The sequence below is a fragment of the Caretta caretta genome, chromosome 1, assembly GCF_965140235.1.
Source record: "Caretta caretta isolate rCarCar2 chromosome 1, rCarCar1.hap1, whole genome shotgun sequence".
NCBI lineage: Eukaryota > Metazoa > Chordata > Testudines > Cheloniidae > Caretta > Caretta caretta.
In genome coordinates, this window is record NC_134206.1 from 155,885,501 (window position 1) to 155,908,001 (window position 22,501).

Consider the following 22,501-nt stretch of genomic DNA (forward strand, 5'->3'; position numbering starts at 1 on the left):
AGAATTACGAGCTTTGACTTTGTAAATACTTGATGCAAAAATGATTGTCTTCTGCCTGCAAAAGCCAAGTTTCAATTTAGTGGAAAATAAGAAGGGCGCGTGAATGTGATCCCCTGTGATTTTTTGGTTGGTTGGTTGGTTGGTGTGTGGGTGGGTGGGTGGGTTTTTTTGCACACAGCTCCTCAACTTTACACAATTTATCTTGGCTTTCCTGCCTTTGGTTGTATCCGCCATTCTGCTCTGTTATTCATAGCACTTCTCTCTTCTAGTTTCTGTTCTACTTCATGTTTTCCTACCCACATCTAACACAGGCAGAGTAAGAGAGAAAGGTCATCAAAAGCTGGAGTTTTTATTAATGAGTAAGAGAACATGATGATACTGGCAGGTAGCTTCAAGCAGGGTCAACCTCCAACTTACTGAGTCATTGACAAGGTCATCCATGTCTTAAAATGACCACCCATCCTCTGATTTAATGGGATTCCCTTATTTGGTGCTATGGGATGCACTCTGTCTAGTATTCCAGCAGTAAGCGTGCAAATGAGACTACACTGGCATGCAGATGTATAATTTTGCATTTTATATTATTTTTATCAAGCATAAAGCATGTGGGATGCTCTCCCATAAATATAAGCTTTGGCCTGTAGTTTTCACACCGCTGTCCTTTATTTTCTTAAAATACAGACGGTGACCCCAGCTGATTCACTCATAATGTGTTACTGTGGCTTCCATTCAGAATAGTATTGAAAGTGGAGCAATGGATTTAATTATTGCTGTTGCTAGGGCTTGGACCTGGACAGTCAGACCCTCACCTTGGGGCCTATTTCCTTGGATTATAGCTCAGGCATAGTCAGCCTGGTCACAAATATTGATTAAACCTGTGCTGTCCAGCTGAATAATAAAAGGCAGCGCCTAGACTTCAAAAGAGCCTGTTCTTTATATGCTAGTCACAGTTACAGCAGCTGTGACTAAACAGTTCTTGCAGACCCACTTCTTTATAAAAACACAGCACAGCTGAGTCTAACACAGAAATAAAAGTACCATGTCCTGGCTAATTGACAATATCATCTCACCAGCTCACACACAAAAACCCGGCAAGGCTGAGAGCTCAGATGACCAGAACAGTGACCCCCCTACTGACTTCTTGGGAGCTCGTTCTCACAGCCTTCCTGCGTGCCTAAAATATCTACCTATAAAATTAGAACAAACAGAAACTGTAAGTGCAAAGCAGCAAATTGGTGGAAGCAGGAGAGCTGGACTGGCATCTCAGGCCCTAAATCAGAGCTGTGTCCAAGGTGCACTCAGTACAGCCTGGGTAAATCGAGGAGGAAAAGGGTAGCTGTACACCACTTTTGCAACCTTTGAGTTCTGGGACCAGCTGGTCTCTGGTGCAAGTTAGAGCAGCTCAAAGGCTGCTGTGCCATCTCTATGCCACTCAAGGATTCCCCTTACATCAGAGGAATCCACCTGTAGACATTAAGCTAGTTCTCTAACTGCTTTAGGCCACTGGAGCAATGTAAAACAACCAGAATGGAAGTGAGCATCAGGCCCTTCATATGTATTAAGTGCACCCTTGGGGGGAGAGGGGGAAAATCTTCTGCTGTCATGTTTGAGTTACAGGAACAGAAAGACGTTTCTGCTTGAATACACCACCTCTTACAAAACTGGGATTCTCCCAGCTTCCGCTCTGTGCTACTTATTAAAGAAATGTGTAGGAAATAACCTGCTTTCTATTTTGGTTTAATATTTTCATTATCTTCTGGACTGAACTGGGAAGCATAAGCTAGAATAGCTGTCACACTTGATTTTGTTTAAGCATGAGCATGCATTTCAAGTGTTTAGAATAATGACTGTACAATCCATTGGGACATTTGAATGCTTCAGCTCTGCAATGTTAGCTTCCACATCTAAAATTATAATGTCATTTCTGCTAAGTGCACCACTGCTGTGAAAAGTGTTTTCTTTACAAATTAGAGCCATGCAAATTGAAAGCCAACAGCATGACAGCTGACAGGATTGTCTTCGTGCATTATTAATATGCTTAGATTTTTTCCCCTTACCATTAAACTACATCCAAGGTGCAGCACCTAATGGTATCAGAACACGGGACTTGCAGATCCACTTGACACACCTAATCACCTGGAAGTTGTGTATCCTGCTGCATAGCCATTCCCTGGCTCCATTATTTCTTTAACAGCTTTTCATTTGCTGTGTGGAAATTGTGTTTACCAGCCCACACACAGAGTTAATATTAAAGTTCAATGAAATAAAGTTTCTAAGCAAATGAAGTTGACATTTATTCACTCAAACTGTTTCTTGGCATAGGTCAGACAAATGCGTCACTCTTTGTAAAAACAAGGGTCTACTCGTCTAAAATGAAATGACATTGATGACCAAAGGGATTTAGAGGCTAAATCTCAGTGAAATTCAATGGGAATTGGGTAGCTATCTTCCTCAGGTCCCTTTGAAAATCCCAGTTGTTGTTATTAAAATATTTGAGGACAAGAAGTTAATAAAACACAGTGTGTGAAAATCTTCCCATGGTCTTTACAAAATAACGAAAGAAAGAATGAAAGCTTTTAAGAGTGGCTAAAACTTCCAGCACGACAGCTCTGGAGACTGAAGGGCTCACAGACAGCTACTTATCCTCACAGCAAGTGTACTAAATAGCACCGACACCGCCTCCCACGGTTACGCTATGCAGCACAGACATATCCTCCATCAGAACAAGTATTTTATATAGCACTGACGTGCCCTCCCTCAGAGCAGGTATGGTATATAGTCCAGAGATATCCTCCCACAGAGCAGATACACTATATAGCTAAGGCCCTACCAAATTCCCAGCCATAAAAAAACACTTCATGGACCATAAAATCTGGCCTTCCCCCATGAAATCTGGTCTTTTGTGTGCTTTTACCCAGATTTCACCGGGGGAGACCAGTGTTTCTCAAGTTGGGGGTCCTGACCGAAAAGGGAGTTGTGGGGATGTTGCAAATTTATTTTAGGGGGGTTGTGGTATTGTCCCCCTTACTTCTGTGCTGCCTTCAGAGCTGGGTGGCTGAAGAGTGGCGGCTGCTGCCTGATGGCCTGGCTCTGCAGGCAGCAGCACAGAAGTAAGGGGGGCAATACCATACCATGCCATCCTTGCTTCTGTGTTGCTGCTGGCAGGGCTCTGCCTTTAGAGCTGGGCTCCTGGCCAGCAGCCGTCGCCCTCCGGCTGCCCAGCTCTGAAGGCAGCACCGCCGCCAGCAGCAGCGCAGAAATGAGGGTAGCAGCACTGCGACCTGCCTACAATAAACTTGCGACACCCCGCCCCAACAACTCCTACAATTACAACACTGTGACATTTCAGATTTAAATAGCTGAAATCATGAAATTTATGATTTTAAAAATCCTATGACCATGAAATTGACCAAAATGGACTGTGAATTTGGTAGGGCCCGATGTATAGCACAGAAATGTCTTCCATCAGAGAAGATGCACTGTACAACACTAGCATATCCTCATGGAAGGCACACTACATAAGACAACTTGAAGGTCAATTACTGAAATTATTCTACTATTAATTTTGTGGCACTTATAGAAGCATTTGGGGGTATTTTTTTAAAGGGCCCCCAAATAAGACCATGCCTCCTTAAATCAACTGTTCTCAAACCGTGGTCTACTGAGTAATTGTTAGGGGTCCAAAGGAGCCTAGTTCTCCTTCTTGTCCCAGTTCAAAACTGGACTTCTCATATAATTAACATTAAGCAGACAAATAAGGGTTTGTAGGATTGGGCGCCAGGTTCTTACTAGGCTCTCTCTCTAAGTGGTTGATTCAAAGGCAATTGAAATGCATGGAAAGTCACCCATTGACTTCAATTGACTTTTGCTTATGCCTTTGTTCTGTCTCTGTCCAATGTTTTGGTTTACGCTGCTTTCTCTAAAACTATGGGCCAATTTCCCTTCTCATTTACCCAGCTTTTATACTGGTCTAACTCCACTTGCTTCAGGGGAATCAATCCTAAGAACAGAATCAGCCCCCTACACATTTTAGGAATTTGCTTAAAAGGTGTAACTTTGGAAACTTGGGATAAGTATGACCAACAAGGTGGAGAATGACCTTCATTCTCACTCTCCGGATAGGTTTATAGGGGTCTTTACTAGCATATTTTACAAAACATGCAGATGTTCCAGCCCCCCCTCAACCTTGCAAAGGCTCGTTAATTGGTTTCTCAGGAAATGTATTGTTATTAATTAGTTATCCTTCTACTGACACTATACAAAATAGAGTTCTACTGTAAAGCCCTGCAGCAGGACTGGGATCCCAGGGAACCCACAGGACCCTCTGCCATGATAGCAAGAGCCGGTAAAATGTATTTTGTTACAGATGGGATAGGGCAAAAAAACCAGAGTGCAGTAATTTGAGAGAAAACACTAAAGCTCTCGTCAGTTTGTCATAAATGGAATTTCAGCAAGATAAAGCAAATGTTTCTTTTTTTATAAATAAAGTTTTTAATACTTAAATTAAAGCAGGGGATAGAAAGAGAATCGATGTCTATTATGACAAGTTGAAGTATTTTTACATGGTTAAAGCAAGATTTGTTTTATTATTTGGTAAAAATTGTGTCTGAATTCATTATATATTTACTGACTGCCAATCGCAACTCCCACTGGCCGCGGTTCGCTGTTTCAGGCCAATGGGAGCCGCAGGAAGTGGCAGCCAACACATCCCTCAGCCTGCGCCACTTCCTGCAGCCCCCATTGACCTGGAATGGTGAACCGCGGCCAGTGGGAGCTGCGATTGGCTGAACTTGCGGACGCTGCAGGTAAACAAACCATCCTGGCCCTCCAGCAGATTTCCTTGACAGGCCGCGTGCCAAAGGTTGCCAATCCCTGGTCTACATAAAACTTAGTCCTGCCTTGAGTGCAGGGGACTGGACTAGATGACCTCTCGAGATCCCTTCCCATTCTATGATTCTATGATTTCTAACAAAATGCAGCAGTGTAGGGCAGAAAATAGCATGTGGGAAGACTTGCTCTGAAAAAGGAGGTGACCTATTTTTAAAAAATTAAGAAATGGTCAAAATTCCTAGGAATATTTCAAATATTTGTATTCATTATTTTAGTATTATTATTAATATTTATTTTTATTATGGCTGTGTTTAGAGGGTCCTACTGATATCAGGACTCTATTTTGCACTGATCTAGACCATCCTTGACAGGTGTTTGTCCAACCTGCTCTTAAAAATCCCCAATGACGGAGATTCTACAACCTCCCTAGGCAATTTATTCCAGAGCTTAACCACCCTGACAGTTGGGAAGTTTTTCCTAATGTCCATCCTAAACTGCCCTTGCTGCAATTTAAGCCCATTGCTTCTTGTCCTATCATCGGAGGTTAAGAACAATTTTTCTCCCTCCTCCTTGTAAGAACCGTTTATGTACTTGAAAACGGTTATCATGTCCCCTCAGTCTTCTCTTCTCCAAACTAAACAAACCCAATTTTTTTCAATCGTCCCTCACAGGTCATGTTTTCGAGACCTTTAATCATTTTTTGCTCCTGAAATGTGGCACCCAGAATTGGACACAATACTCCAGTGGAGGCCTAATCAGCATTGAGTAGAGCAGAAGAATTACTTCTCGTGTCTTGCTTACAGCACTCCTGCTAATACATCCCAGACAGATGTTTGCTTTTTTTGCCAAGCGTTACAAAGTTCTCAAATGTCAAAGTTCTCATCGATGAAATTAGTATGAAATATTGTGTTATCACAAAATAATAATCAAGATAACACAGAGATCAAAAGCAGGTTTCTGGATTCACAAAAGAAACGCACACACACAAGTTTGACATGAACAATCTTTATTGATTCTAGATTATGTTTAAAAAAAGGTTAGATAAAAATATCTGAAGAGCCTACTGAAAAGGGAACTTAAGAAGGGAACCAAGTGAGCCAGCCAACACAGAGTCACTTTAGAAAATGCTACCATTAGTTAAGGCACAAATGAATCACGCGCACTGAATCCATATTCCTATAAAAGGAAGTCATTTTTATTTTCAAACCAGAGACAGACACGACCAATGCTGTCCTGCATGTGACCACAGGAGACAAACTATTTGACTGTGAGGATACTCTCAAAACAAAATTACTTTGGCTATTTCACTTTTAGCTTCATTGGAGAGAGGGTTGCAGAATCAAGATGATCTTGAGGTGGAGATGCTAGAGGGAATGCTATTCTGTTTAGCCACAGGCCCAGTCTATTTTGTGGGCATTGTACTCTACATTTTAACTGCACTGTTGGTTGTTGCCTAGAGGTACTGGCACTTCTGCTGTGATTTCTTTCCAATTCCCTTTTGAGCATAAATCAGATGTAAATATTTGCTTTCATCTGAGAAAACAAAATGGTAAGAATTTTGGACCTTTATAATTTCTGCCTTAATTAACATCACTGTCCCATTTAGGAAATACCATGATTAGTGTAATAAAAGTCATTAGCTTGTCCTCCAGCTTTTAGGCTGTAAATCAGGAAAACACTTCCTTAACCTTAAGTGCTATCCTGAATAGGGTGCTTTCTTGAATCGGGGTCTGTGTTGAGAAGTAATGAATCAGTTAAAGAACTGACATCTTGTGCTTTCTCTCACTGTTCACTTTACTGTACTGTTGAACAACATGTATGATTGGCTTTTAATTGTATCACTACCAAATACTATTGTTGCCATGAACAAATTTACATATCATGTTTTGACACCAGTCACATTAATACATAGTTATAGATACAGTATACAAAAAGTACACTGTCTTTAAAGACAGACCCTCAGATCATCAAAAATATATGTGAGAATACAAATTATGACCATCACAGTTTACACAATACATTTGACTAGATCAGTACAGTGAAGGATTTCTCATGGGGGCATATTTCCCATTAGACTTCAATCAATCAGTTAAGAATACTATACTGATAATCACATTTGAAACCTGATTTTCAAACTTCTTTCCTTTACCAATCAGTTAGAATGAGTGTAAAGAGGTAAATTAGTGCTAAGTTCCTTCCATGTGTGCAAAGGGGAATGGATTCTGTAACCACATCTGATCAATTTATTGACGACATCATGATGTACATACATACACAATAAGAAAAGGAGTACTTGTGGCACCTTAGAGACTAACCAATTTATTTGAGCATGAGCTTTCGTGAGCTACAGCTCACTTCATCACGAAAGCTCATGCTCAAATAAATTGGTTAGTCTCTAAGGTGCCACAAGTACTCCTTTTCTTTTTGCGAATACAGACTAACACGGCTGTTCCTCTGAAACCATACATACACAATGTCACTTCTAAGTTTTTTCATAAAATATTTAATAAACAAAAGAACAACTGACTGCACTTATCTTTAATCACATTGTGTTCTTAGGATTCACAACTTATTTGCAACAAGAATAATTTGGAGCAGCAATTAGTATATTTCAAAAGCCTGAGAGGTTTGAGTATGAAAAAAAAAACACTCAAAAACTTCAAGTGTTTATACAAACATTTCTTTTTAAACACCATAGGTCTGCAAAACGGGGGAGGAAATCTCATGGGATCCAGTTTTATCATGAGATATCAAGCGCTTCCCATTTCTGATTGGGCCAGAAGGATCAGGAGAGTTGCCTTTCTTCTAGTATTTCACTTTCTACTCACCATTGAAACCCAGAATTTAAGAGCAGTGAAAAAGAATTCTTTATAAAAAGTTAATCACGCTCATGAAAAGTCAGAACTGGGTTGAAGTGTTGGTGATGGTTCAGACCAGTTCTAATTTTATCCAAGTCAGTTCTCCCTCACTTGACTTCTATGGTTCCATGAGACACACAACACATGCTGGTTTGACTGGAAAATTTCTAGCGGGCACATGAGAAAAAGCTGGATAACTTTTGGACATGAAGAAAAGCTATTTGCCTTTATGAGCCTCACTAGCAGTTCCCCTATCCAGGCCTTCCAAATGTTTCTAGGACAGCACCAACACTCATAACCCAAACACCTTTGTCAACAAAATCATTCAGACCTACTGACTACTGACCTTTGTAAAGCACTTTGAGATCTACTGATGGAAAGAATGGGGCACTGTTGTTATTATTCCACAAATGTAGCAGTACACTGTGTGTTAAATATGTTTTCACTGTCAAACTTATAAGTATCAGGCCAAGATTTTTAAAACTGGGTGCCTAAAGTAAAGCTTGTCTGTCTGTATTTAGGCTCCTGCATAAGAAGTCTGATTTTCACAAGTGCTGAGCATCCCACTACTCCCTGTGGAAAAACAAATCTAAGCCACCAGTTACTAAAAAGTTTAGTAAACAAAGTACAACTGGGTTGAGCCTCATTCACATTGTATAACACTAAAGAGAAGCTATTTACAGCAAACTGCTCTCATTGATGTAATTTTCTCTTCTGCTTGCTGTGTCTGCAAGGCTCACATTGCTCAGCTCCTCTTACAGTCCTGTCCTTTTTAGGGAAAAAAATCTTCCAGTGAGCTGCCTGTGAGCCTGAGAGGACTGCCAACTTTAGGGTGGGGAGAAAGAGAGAGACTGTGATATGAGTAAGAGGTATTGAAAGGTCACTGGTTGCCAGGACAGACTTGTGACTAGATAGCTGTTAAAAGCCAAGAGGAAAAAAACAAACAAACAATCTTGCTCTCTGCTGTGCTTTCCAGGGAGTCTGACTGTCAAGAATGAAAAACCAGGCCAGGGTGCCCAGGTAAAGCAGATTAGAAACTAAAGCAGGAGGAGCCAGAAAAAGCTATCAAGCCAAAGGCCAATCAACATCATTTCATTTTGGTAGATGACACCCCCATCAATTCCCAGAGACACGAAGTGGTCAAAGAATGGGAGTCATGGGATAGATTACAAATCAATCAACAAGAATAGGTCTTAGAAGTACCCTGTCCAACTGCTTCTCTGTGTGACAAGGTGAGAAAGGTCACATCTGCATCCGATGAAGTGAGCTGTAGCTCACGAAAGCTCATGCTCAAATAAATTGGTTAGTCTCTAAGGTGCCACAAGTACTCCTTTTCTTTTTGCGAATACAGACTAACACGGCTGTTACTCTGAAATCTACTACACTGTACCCTGTTCCTCTGACTTCAAGATCTTGACATCTGAAGAATTCTTCTATTTAGTTTAAAGGCTGATGTGAGAACACACACTTGTAGCAGCTGCTTGGATTTTATCACAAGAGGCTTACTATCTGGTGCATCCAATTCAAAGACACAGAATGAAATCTAAGAGCCAGATTCTGATACCCTTATTCACAATGACAACAACTCCATGAGTAATGGATGACAATTCTCCATGAGCAGAATAAAGTACTACTAAGCGTGAGCCCGGAGCATCAGACTCTGGCCTTGAAGATCTATATGAAGCGGACTATACAATTTCTCTGCCTTATGTATGCCCCAGCTGCTGATTGGAGTCATTGTTTTCTTGCCTCACTCCATGTTTTACTGCAGTGCAATTGCAGTTAGTTTAAAACATCATCAACTGGAGCAAAAAGTGCAAATAGGCTCAAAATAGTTCCAGCTGGCTGACCAGTTTAGATCTCTTCGAATTCTATGTGCGCTGGACTAAATTGTGCTCTCAATTACACCTACAACTTTCTATTGAGGTTGCCCCAGTGTAGAAGGAGAGAAGAATTTGGTGCAGTGTACTCTGTGGGACACTTATGGCGATGTCCTGGACAAACTTAACTGAATTAAGCTAAACCCTACTGAATTAAATTCAACACTTCTGGAGTTCATTCTATTAAAAATGAAAATGTTTGTGTACTATTGTGAGTTGTATGGAACTTCTTTAGCAGGAAAACGTGATTAATGTAATCTCTTGGAGATATCAGGAGGAACTTCAAATGATTTTGGGGACAATACATGTGAAGTGGATTTCCTAGGAAATACTTGGGGGGCGAGGGGAATGCAAATGACCCACCTCAAATCCATCCTTTTGAAACTATGCCCTGGGGAGAGAAACCAATTGTATACTGATTACCTGCTTCTGAAAACTCCAGTTCAAAGACCTCCAACCTGCATAAAGGAGGGACTAAACTTTTCATGAGTGTGCTAGTTCTGAGCTGAGGCTGTTGTGAATTTGTGCCCACAGAAGAGACTCCTTTGAGGGGTTTGAAGGACTCACTTGCCAGAAAACATGCTGGAGACAACTGGAGGAGGGGATCTCTGGTAAGATCATGTAGCATGCATGGAGATTAGTATTGTTTTAATGTGTTTTTTCTGAAGTGCTTTTACCTTAAGAGTAAAAGAGGCTTGCATAGGACGTTCTGTGTAGTTACTTATAGCTGTTGGCAATCACTCCATTATTAGTCTCTGAAGAGAAAGCAAGCAGGCCTATTTGGGCAGACTGCCTTTTGCTGGGAATATCAGTGAAGGCAGGGAACAGTTCAACCTGGAAATACCCCAGTCAGGAGGGAGAGAGACATAGCTTCCTTCCCCCTAGCCATTGCTAAGAGTGGGTTGACTTACTGAACCAATAAGAGGAAACAGAGGTGCAGCGGACCCAAACTGTGACACTCCGCATATAGCGGACAGCTAATTTTTTTATTCTTGTGTACGTTGTTTCAAAGGCCCCAATGCAGGGAGGACAGAAACACCGGTACATGCTTAAGCTTTCCAGGGCTCCATTTGATCTCTTCAGGATTCAACCCCCTGAATAGTTACTAAGAGCTTGGGAACGTCAGTCGGACTTGTACTGCATTTCTAACTACTGATGTGGAAGTGCTTATTGCATTTTGCATAGTTTAGCAATTGATCCTTTTACAGTTAACACCCTGCTGATGAACTGTCCTCCTAATCTTGATTTCAGGGGGGTTGTTTTAAAGATCCTACAAAATCTTGACTATCTAGATCATGAAGTCTCCCACCAGACATATGGATTTGGAGCCGATACCACAGGACTAGGTAGTTGCTTAGCAGTCTACCCTGCGCAAGGGGCAGTGCATAGCTGCACTGCCCCAGGAGCAGACGTTGAAAGTCACAATTCAGGCCCCTGCTCTCCCTTACTCCAGTGGGAAGGTCCCCAGTCCTTTACCACACACAGATTTCTTCCCTCTCTTCATGTTGCCTCAGCTATGCTGACTGGTTTGCTGTGGGGCTTAGTCAAGGCTCCACCTTTTGCAACCCCATGCTGCACATCTGAGCGGGAGGAGGAGGAGTGACTCCTCAGAGGCTGCTCTCCTTTCTGCACTGAGAGCTGCGATGCAGGTAGCTGTGCAAGACATTTTATGCCCCCTCATTCCCTTGTGCAAGCATGTAGGGCAAGCAATGATCTTGTGCTTAATCATTCACATCTTCTCATAAAACTGCGAGCCAAGCAGTGTGAAATGTCATCAAGAGAAGATTTTATGGAGCGTAGTTAGAATGGCATTCAATGTAGCATGGAATAATAGCTTCATATTAATTAATGTAATGCCAGAAAGCCTTTAACTGAAGGTTGAATAGAAAAGGACAATTGAAAATATTGCAATGTTGGTAGCTCAGTGTTTCACTTATGTCAGTAGTGCTGTGTCCGTTTACACCAGCAGAGAATTTGCTCATAGGATTTCCAAAACTCCCACTACAGGACTGTACGTTTCTTAATAATATAGTTTGCAAAAGTACACAGAAGGTGAAAACTAGATCTGACTAGAGATGTGCTGCAAAAACAATTGCACTCCATTTTGCTAGCAGGCTGAAACTCAGGGAATCACAGACCCGAAAGCTTAAGACAAGATCTCGTCAAAGAATGGTGACTAACAAGCACAGTTTGGCTGCTCTCACTCTCAGGAAGTAGAAACTACTTCTCCTTGGAAGCAATTACAGTCCAGAAATGAACTGAGGGAGAAGATGATGATCTCAGCCCTGCAAACCATGCTGCTGTCACTCACACTGAATTCCATTGTCCTGGGCCTTTGGTACATACAAAGATTGGGTACTTTTCACTAACACAGAGCTTTATAGTGTTTTGGAAGGATTTTCAAGCTCTTCTCTTGCCTGGTCTTGCTTTTTTACAAAAAATAATGAAGTCTGAGGATACTAAGGTAAAGTAGTAAGATTCCTTTCTTCTGGAAATTATATTAGAAAGAGCAGAACCGCAATAACCTTTCCTCCTAAGTGAAATACAGAGGACTGGAAAGCAGGTCACATCTTGGATGACTATATGTGTGATGGAGAAAACTATTAACTGTGTATATAAAAGAGTCCAATTTAGAGTGATATGAATCAAGAAGCAAAGCTGAGCAGGGAATTTTTTTTATTTTTGTAGGGCAGAAGAACATAAGAGAAATCACCCTCGCAATTCCAGGTGCACCCCTCAACACAACATAAATTCTAAGAAATACAAATGGAAATGTTGTTTAGAGATTTCCATTTACATTTCAAGGACTAATTGTTGGAAAAATGTGTAGACGTTAGCTCAGATTCTCTGGCCCAGATAAGCTGTGTTCAACACTAGACAAAGTTATTACTTATTACGGCAGTGCCTGTAGGCTCCAGCTGAGATCTAGGGCCCACTGTACTCTAAAAACACAAGGTGAGAGAGAGTCCCTACCCCAAAAAGCTTAGACAAGGGTGCAGAAAAGTAAGTACTGTAAAAGTTACTTCATGGCTCCGTGGGGTGAACAGGGGGGGTTAATCTGACCCCTGGCACTACCTCTAGCAGCCCCATGGAACCCAGATAGGATAGGAGTGCTGTAGAGCCACTAGACTGGGGGAATCCTCAGGAGGCCACTTAAGCCAGCTTTATAGCCTCTTTTGTGCCACTGGGTCCATAGTCCATAACATGCGATTGAAAACGTAAAGTGAGGAATTATACCCTTGACAAACTCATGAGCACTTGCATAGTTTGGAACAACAATTTCAAAATTTAGCCTTACATTTTTTTGTAAGTGCTGTTTGGGCTCAAGGTGTTTTGGGAAAAAATACATTAAAAGACCCTCACCTGCAATTTGCATGTATTCAAAAGTTATTTTAAGCTACAACTGAAGTCTTCTAGATCTCCGGAACATGAGTGTGGCAATACTCCCCCTATAACTAGGGATGGGCGTGGCCTTTAAATGTTCAGAGTTCAGGTTGGGTCAGATACAAGTGTGCAAAAGGCTGAAAATATAAGAACAGCCTTCTCACGGTATCTTGGCATTTTCATTTGCAGACCTGAATAGAAATTCAAAGTTCCACATAGTGGAACATCTCAGAATAGTGGTGGACAACCTGCAGACTGTGGGCCACACGTGGGCCCATCAGGGTAATCCGCTGGTGGGCCGCCAGACAGTTTGTTTACATTTGCACAGCCACCTGCAGCTCCAGTGGCCGCGGTTCGCCGTTCCCGGCCAATGGGAGCTGCAGGAAGTGGCGCGGGCTGCAGGGACGTACTGGCCACTGCTTCCCACAGCTCCCATTGGCCGGGAATGGTGAACTGCAGCCACTAGGAGCTGTGGGCAGCTGTGCAAATGTAAACAAACTGTCTGGCGGCCCACCAGCGGATTACCCTGATGGGCCGCGTGTCACAGGTTGCCCACCACTGTCTCAGAACCTCAAATGATGGTGCTAAAAAATAGGTCACTGTTCAAGGGGTCCTTACTTTATCTGAACTCCTTCACTCATCCTCACTCTAAAGTTGCATCTCTACTTCCCCCCACTCCCCTTACCAGTCCTGATCTGCTTTTGAAGACAGATAAGTGCACGTCAAAAAAACCTTTGGACAAAGAACACAGCAAGTATGCAGCTTTGTGCTGGCACCTTTCTCAGTTTCGAACTAGCAGCCCCTTTTTGTAGGCAAATAGCCCAACAGCAGCCACTGAAGTGAAGAAAGTGGAAAATCCAACCAGCCTCAGCAGTCCTGGTACAGACGGCAAGTTTCTCTCCCAAAAAGTAGTAGTGATTGGCCGGGCTGGGACATCCTGCATGGGAGAACATTCAGTATTAGTGCAGGATCACCTCTGCTATGAAAGGGAGAGTATAAATATCAAGTATATCACAGCAGAAACAGAGATAGGTTGAATCTGTTTAGGTGTACTTTCTCTTTTAAACAGAAGTATATTATATTCAGGCAAGATCTGGCACTCTGTTGCTATTAATGCTTATCCCATGCCCTGCTGATGAATCAGGAAACAACCAGAACAGGGTAGATAGCATCTACTTGAGAAAAGGAATTAAACACAACATGTTTGTTGAGGGCCCCTAAAATCTGAAATTAACATATTTTAAAGAAAGAGCCCAAGACTGGCCATTTGCATTCCCTTGTACTCACTTCAATAAAAAGAAGAGCTGTTTAAAAGGCAGGAAACATTTTTTGCCAAAATTTACTCAAATTGTTCCTTGCTTTTCTTAGCAAAATGTTTTATCCAAATTTAAAAAAAAATTCAACCAGCGGTATTAAAGGTGGCTGTGAGCAATGAATATGTCTGAGCTTGAAAAGCTTCCGAAACGACAACAATAGGTTGTGAAGAAATATGAGGCCCAAAGCATTCTCGTCAATTTAAGGTAAGCATTGTAAAAAATACCTGTATGGATTTTTTGCCTTATTAAAAGTTGAATACTCTTTCCTGTACCATGTTTACAGAGTATTTAGACACCTCCACCCCTTGCTGGGTACCTGTCATGTTCCCAGTTATCCAGGGACAGTTTTGGCAGCCAGCAGAATAGTAATTGTAGCTATAGCTTATGAAGGTATTGGTTAGTCTCTAAGGTGCCACTAGTACTCCTTTTCTTTTTGCGAATAAAGAGTAACATGGCTGCTACTCTGAAACATATTTTATCTCATCATTAATATCAAAGGAAAGTTCACAGGAACTGAAGGAAAACTTACAACTGATTCTGGTTCTGACTTCCAAATTTCACCTTCTGAGATTTTCCCCATCGAACACAGTATCTGAAAATAAAGAACTGATCAGTTCCATTCATTCTTTTAAAGGGCAAAACATTTGGCTTTCAGTTTTTGCTCTAAGCTGATGCTGCTATAATCAAGATAAGGGTTTAGCAAATAAGATTGTATGTATTCAGATTTAACAGAAAATCTGATATTTGCACATCAGATTGCTGGGAGGGGCTGTTATTTACTGACATACTCCCAGAGAAGCACCTCTTTCCTAGCTGTGTAATCACTCCAGTGTGAGTGGTGGTGGTTTTTCTAGGAAAGAAAGATATTGGTTCAGGATGAAGGAGTAGAAGAAGCCTCCTTAACTCATCCAGATCCTAATTCAGCAAGGTACTTCAGCAGCACATTTCTAATTTAGTATGTGAGTAGTCCCGCTGAAGTCAGCCAGGCTGAAAATTAAGCACATGCTTAAAAATCTTGTTGAACTAGGGCCTCATATTAACCACAAATCTGTGGCCCATATCCTATCAAACTGACATCGAAGTAGTGCACGCAAGACATGTAGATGTAAAACAGGTACATGCAAAATGTATCGGAAGCTAATTTTGAAAAAAGTTGACCCAACACAGGAATAGGATTGAGGTCATGTGAGGGAGGGAGAGCCTAGGGTTCAGTGCCAGAAAAGCAAAATTTATTCCAAAAAAAAAAAAAAAAATAGTTGGTATCTATTGGTGGGCATGAAAAAGTGCTAGGATTACATGAAACAAGGAGGAGAGTATGACAGGAAGGTGAACATTATTTTTTTAATGCGCACATTTCCAAAATATAATGTGGATATCTTAATTTCTTGATATTCTATCCCAGTCCTTTGCAGAGTTAACAACATCCGACGTCTCCTGAGATGTGGTCCCATTTCAGACACACATCAGATGATTGGCAGGTCTATCAGTTTGCACAATTAACAGTGTTATGGGGATTAGTTCTTAAGTATACATCACTCCCAGGATACAGTTCTTTCCTGTTGCCCAACATCTAAGCTCTTCAGCTTTATCCTGAGCAGGAGCCTTTAGAGGTTCTGCTTTAATGCTTTCATCACGACACATGACGATACTTTATTGATTACCTCCCTCATATGAGGTCCCAAAGCTGACCCCTTAACCTCTTATGAAACAAATAGGCGATTCCTTTTGTTGAAGTGGATCTGCCCATAAACCACAACGTTTACAAAAATAGCTGGGAAGATGTCATTTTTACATACAATGAAGTGTGTATGTTCCTATAAATCATCATCATTCAGGATCAACCAAGCACAGGGCCAAACTTCTTCTACAGGACAGCATCACAACTATCGTTCTTGAAAATAAACTTTGGGGCTGAGCTTTTCAAAGCTGCCTATGGGATTTGGACACCATCGTTGCCCATTCCTGTCCTTTTATTGCAAGTCTGACAGTATCTGATGTCTAGCTTACAGCTTCAGTTCCTAGAGACACATGATTAGGTAAGAATCTCAGCTTTAAAAAATTAAATGTCTAGCCCTCATGGTTGCAGAGGAAAGTATGACGTGGGTGCCCCCGAAAGGCTCAGAAATGGACTTGCAAACAAAAAGAACCCAATTTTAATTTTTTTTCAAATCTCATTTTTAATCCAATCTCATGATTTTTAAATGCTTGAGACTGGTAATGCTGAATTTTCCTTAAAATTAATTCCCACTGGGCATCTCAATCCCTTACATGGCTTTGAAAATCTCAGCCTTGATTTTGCAAAACACACTTAAAAGTTCTCCCCATGCAGCATGCCATAAGTATGGAGCTGTACCTCTCTAGCTGCTCTCTCTCCAGCCTGCACAGCCCCCTCCATGTACCCACTCCATTCTGTAGCCGTCTCTGTGCCAGCAAAGTAGATCCTACCAACTGGCTGGCGAATGATCCTTTAAAATGGACAAAAATAGGTTGTATCAGCCAGATCAGGAAAGCATGACAAAATTCCTTGGGTAAAAAACAGGAGAAGGGTGCTTTAAATATCAATCAACACTTAAGAGTTAGCAATGCAGCACGCTATTTGGATAGTCAGCCTTTCATTTCATTTCTTACATTAGACGCTTCCTGGTGCTCCTTATGTTTTCTAAAGGCTCAGAAAGTATTACTGCAATCCTCCTAACGCTATTTTTGAGTGTGATTCTGGGGCTCATGGAAGTCCAAAAGAGAACTAGACTGAGACAAGGCTTGTTGTCGCTTGTTATCATAGCCAAGACTCTAGAGATGAAAGATGGAGTTGCTAGCACTCTGAATAGCATACTGTAGCCCCCATAACACTTAAGAAGAAAGAGACAGAGGTTTGTTTTTCCTGGATCACATAGCTTTGCTGGGATCTGCAATCATCTACTTTAAGGCACTTTAAGTTCAGTCTACTTTAAAAACTGAAGGCACTATATGGTCATAAATCAGGATTTCTTTAGTGCTCTTAGTTACTTTAGAATTGCAGAAATTTACATTTCAAAAAGGATCCAGAGCACTTAACTGAACATAACTGCACAACTGAATGGCAACGGCCAGGTTGGCCACTGCTGCTTTTTGGGGTCACTCCTGTTTTTATTCAAAAACCTGAATCGGGGAGGACAAAATACATGGTGGCACAGTAGTTACTGCAATAGACTCTGTCTGCTAATAGGAACAGTCCACTGAAGTCACTCATGTTCATAAATATTTACAGGATCCAGGCCTTTTTACTTTATTTTTAAAATACCAATAAAATATATTAAAAAACACAAAGGAAATGGTAAAGCCAATCCCAAATCTGAAAAGCAAAACTGTCATGAAAATTTACCAATTTGGGCACGTGCACACACACACAAAAACCAATCCCCCCCACCTCCAACAATCTACTCATCTACTCTTCCCTGTAGTCAATGATGAACATGAAAATACTAATAATGAGACTCGTCCATCAAAAAAACCTAATCCAGGCAAGTGGGGAAGTAAAATTTTACAAGGCTGTTTGAAGTATTCCCTAAGCAATACTCCAGGTATAAAGAAAATTTGTTCACAGAGGACTTAAGGGCCTTACAGAGGATATTTAGCTGTTCATTTTTATCTTTCTGTTCTTGAGTCCCTTAGTGAGACATTGTACCTTCCAAACTGTGTCATTATCCCTGGTGGGAAGTAAGCGGTGTAGCACCCGCCAGAATACTGCTCCTCACACCAGTTCTTCTCTTCATAATGCACTGGCTGTAAAACAGAGTTAATGAAACCTCAGAAGGGGGAAAAACCCCTAAGGACAAAGCTGTTACAAGAACTGAGAAGGCAGCAGTGAAGAATAGCTTATGATTTGTTGTATCACCTTACAATGCCTGACTAGAGATGAGCCCATTTAACAAGTCTCTTAATGCAATGTGGATGAGACATACGCCTTAACTTCAGACACTGCAGGCCTTTTTTACTGGTTAAATTGGACATTGTAGAACTGGATCCTCCTAATTCTCTTGTTTATGTAGACTTGTGCTTCAAGCAGCAGAGGCAACATGGAGTCAAATTCAGCCTGGGTGTAAGCAGGTGTAATTCCCATTGTATTCAGTATAATTGCACCTGCTTACTCTCAGGATGCCTAAGGCCCCAAAATCACAGATTTCTTAGGACTGGAAAGGATCCCCGTAAGCTATCCTTACTTATATACATTACTCAATAATTGCTCTGTTCTGTTCATTCCCTCTGGGGCACCTGGCATTGGCCACTGTCAGAAGACAGGATACTGGGCTAGATGGAGCTTTGGTCTGACCCAGTATGGCCGTTCTTATGTGCTTATACAGTGATTATGCAAAGTGTGCCACTTTTGTAGCAATACAGTATATGGGAGTTATGTGTAAAATGGCATGCTATTGTGATTCATATCTAAACATTTCAACCACCTAAAATTGCCTTCAATAAAATAAAGGATGTTTATAATATAAAGCAAATGAGTTTTCAGAAACTGGGAGAGCATACAAACCCTAACAGTTAGTTTCCCTTACAAGGAAGGGAAAAACAGAAAGAAACAAAAGCAGATGTTGCTATGGGAGGGAGCAATCATGAGACAAAAAGGAACACTATGCAGGGCACGGGCTGGATGAGGAGGCAAGCCGTGGTGCAGCAGCTGAAAACGGCTGAGATTTAGCATATAATAATAATAATGAAGGTAACACTCCGCACTGAGGCGTTAGTGGCTCATTTTAAAATGAGCTCCTGTATTTTTAACTGCTTCACATGAACACGTTAATCACTCTCAAATGGGATGTAAAGTTTGTCAGTATTTTCCATCTCTTCTGTACAAACTAATAAGCATGGTGAAGAACACTAATCCTGATTAAACGTAGGATACAGTGCCAAGAATATTGATTTTATTGCTACTTTCCAACTTCACCCTGTGCCTTCCAACTACAATAATGAGATCGACAGGATGTGTTATGTTCTTACATGTAAGGCTTCCTCTGATCCCAAAACCTTTGCATAGAGCTCGCAGATCCTCCTCTTCCTATGGGAGAAATGCAACAAAGATTTAAACACAAGGAAGAAAATAATCCACTGCTGACACGTTCTTACTTTGAGAGAACAAAGATTATTCTGCGTCTAAATTGGAGGTTTCAGTTCTTTTGGTTTTATTCTGATTACTGAGAGTTTGGAGGCTGGGAGTTGTACTTCAGAAATGAGTCAATAAAGTTGACTGATGTACTGACATACTCTGTTTTATATGAGTCAACTTAACAAGCAGTTTTGCAAATCACTCCCTAAGACCCTGATCCCAATCATCTCAAATTTATATATTATCCAAAAGTCATTTAATCTGCCAGAGAAAGAGAGAAGTGAGGGTTTGTACTTTTGTCTCCTGGCTGACAGCCTGTGCTGAATTTTGATAAGGGAAACAAGACACTGCTGGCTTGTGATCTCAGGGAACCAGTTTGAAATTTAAAAATCCCTCTTCCTTTTTCACTTCTTTATTTGTATGGGGCTGTACTTCCTTCTGTAACAAAGCAATAGCAATGGAGTCTGTTCCCACTTCCCAGTCATTTTCTGGCCCTTGTTGTCTGGTACTAGACATAGCCCACCGTTTCCCAAAAGGAAAAAGATCAAAATGAGACAAGTGCACCAGTTAAGAACCAAAAAAGAAAAACAGACCCATGCTCAATCCATTTTTGATGCAAATCCTGTCCCATTCATAGAAGAAATGTAGGCCCCCAGACACAGCACAAATACAGGAGGGCAGAGTATATAGGGAATCTACACAAGTGGGATCCGCATCCCCCATGTATTAGGGAGCCCAGCTTTGTGGCGGTTCAGCTACTTCTCTGTGCAGCAGGTTTCAGGGGTGGTGCAGCAATGGGCTGGGGAAAAGTGGAGATAGAGGATGCCCCACTATGCAGCTCCAAAGCCTATTCCATGCTGCATAATGTGGAAACAGTAAGAGTGGAGGCTACTACACATTCAGAGTTACAGTAGCAGCCATGGAGTGACTGGGCCATTGGTCTGTGCCCAGAGGAGGACTTCTTTCCCGCTCCACCTTCGCAGGACCCATGCCAAGCCCAGCTACCAGGGCTTCTGACAGGGAGGAAAGATTTGGTCCTTTGTTATATTTCCTCTCCTTTCTGCCCTTTGAGGAATCACCTGTTCTGGAAGCAGAAATGCTTAATGTGACAGACTGCGAGATTCACTGTTCTCACAGGATTTTCAGAGCCAATGGGTTCAGGTAAGTGCATGGGGCTTCTGGAGACTTGCTGGATCTGTGCCCATTACAGTGTGTGTGTGTGTGTGTGTGTGTGTGTGTGTGTGTGTGTGTGTGTGTGTGTGTGTGTGTGTGTGAGAGAGAGAGAGAGAGAGAGAGAGACACAGACACACTGACTGTGCTGATACAGTTTAATAGTGTGCTGTCACCTGCCATGAGCCAAAACACAAGCTCTTCCAAACCCTTGTCAATTCAATTCCACAGACATACCGAGCAGCCCTAAGTAACACGAGGGGGAGCTCAGAGAGCTGCAATACCTCAATGAGGGAGTCACACTGCAGTCAGCAAGGAAAGGGAGCCAGTGATAATGATTAGAAGAAGACCTCTTCGCTAGCTCTTTCTTTATCCTCCCTAAAGGAAGTCCCTTCTATCCATCTCAGACAAAGGCCCAGCTTGGGTGCTCTAGCAAGGCAATTAACAGAAAAGTGCCAGGGGACTCTGCATTCTTCCACTGGAGGCCGGGTTTCCAACCTTGCAAAAACAGCAGGGGTTCAGCCCTGAAAGCCCGGGGTTCTCAGGAATCCCCCAAAGCCACAGCCACTGGACCACGCCTAGGACACTCTGCTTCTCCCCCCACCGCCACCCACCCAGCTCTCTAACACCACAGTCCATTGGAGCCATATGGCCATTGACAGCCCATCCTACAGATGTTCCTGGAGTCATCCTGGGTGGCTCCATCACACACAGGAGTGCCACCGAAAAGTTAATACAATCTCAGGCTGTATTAACTGTCCTGACTCCTCACAGAGCTGTGGCAGGAATAATTAGCCTCCCTCCAAACCCAGCCCTGGTCTGCCCTCTTCCCCGATGTGGATCACAGAACCTCCAGAAGATCCCATTGCAGGGTCCTAGGAAGGTGAACTGCATAGCAGAGGTAACCAACTTTCCTGCGGGCAGATGGAGGTCCTTGTGGGAAGAGAGCAACTAGGCTCCAAGAAGCTGTAAGCTCCACTGCTATTTGCCAACTAAATTGCAAAGACAAAATGACTTTGCAAAAGCAAAAGTAAATATTAACCTGAAAACGGCATTTTCAGACAGCCAAGCAAACAAATGCATAGGAGGGCATTATATAGCTTTAATTCTCAATAACAAATAGCTGTTTCAAAAGGGTTGAATGGGGTCGGTGACAACATTTTATCGAAGAGACTTATCTGAGTGGTCCCCACAGCGAGGGCGAATCTTTGCAGATGTGCTTGCTGCTCACACAGCTGTGCCTTTCCCCCTGGAATGGTTTAGTATTTTATTTAAATGGCCTATTGCTAACACTCTGTCCAGAGCGTACCATACATCTACATGCGCTGTGGGCAAAATCCTCATCTCCAGGCCCTGGGCTCAGTCACGGCTTCCCACAAGCCTTGAGCAAAGGGAACATGTCACTGCGTTGCTCCAGAAGCAGCCGAGGAAGCATATGGTGACTCTAAGCATCGAAATCTACCTCCTGGATTCCCTCTGCTCTGTGGAGGAAGTACCTGGGGCAGGGTACTTCCCCAGTGCCCTGTGTAGCTCTGCTAGCCAGCAGATATTGTATTGTCCCTGTTGCACTGCGCAGGAGATGGGGGTGGCACTGTTGCAGCCAATGGCGGCTATTCTCCTCCCTGCACTAATATTCACAGTCTGGGCAGCTGGCACAAGGGAGCACCAGATGCCCTCTTGAGTGGCTCTGCAAGCTGGGCCACAATCTAGCCCACTGTCATTAGTGATTGGTCTTTGTCTAGGGGAGTCTCGGGGTAGTATGTGGAGAGGGGTTTCACTCCCACAACAGGTGGGCAGGCTGCAGCACTGTTGCACTGACTCCTGTTCCAGCCAATGGGCTAGTGTAGTGGCCATAGCCTACATGCAACCCCTGGAACACATGGTTTCTGGATCTTGGAAACCCAGTCCCAACTTCAGTGACTCCATTTGGGGGAGCCCCACTACATAGCTTACAGGTGGGTGTGGAGATGCCTC

At 42.3% G+C, this 22,501-nt stretch overlaps 1 protein-coding gene across 1 annotated transcript in view; it reads right to left on the reverse strand.

Moving 5' to 3' along the window:
• Positions 1 to 5,819: 5,819 nt before the first annotated feature.
• Positions 5,820 to 22,501, reverse strand: part of LOC125642900 (amine oxidase [flavin-containing] B-like) — an 83,291-nt gene continuing 66,609 nt past the window's right edge. The window contains exons 11-15 of the mRNA XM_048864829.2: positions 19,252 to 19,309; positions 17,933 to 18,030; positions 16,622 to 16,733; positions 14,798 to 14,860; positions 5,820 to 13,889 (exon numbers count right to left, since the gene is read on the reverse strand). Coding sequence (XP_048720786.1) covers positions 13,734 to 13,889; positions 14,798 to 14,860; positions 16,622 to 16,733; positions 17,933 to 18,030; positions 19,252 to 19,309 — 487 coding nt within the window. The 3' untranslated portion in view covers positions 5,820 to 13,733. The remainder of the gene's footprint in view (positions 13,890 to 14,797; positions 14,861 to 16,621; positions 16,734 to 17,932; positions 18,031 to 19,251; positions 19,310 to 22,501) is intronic.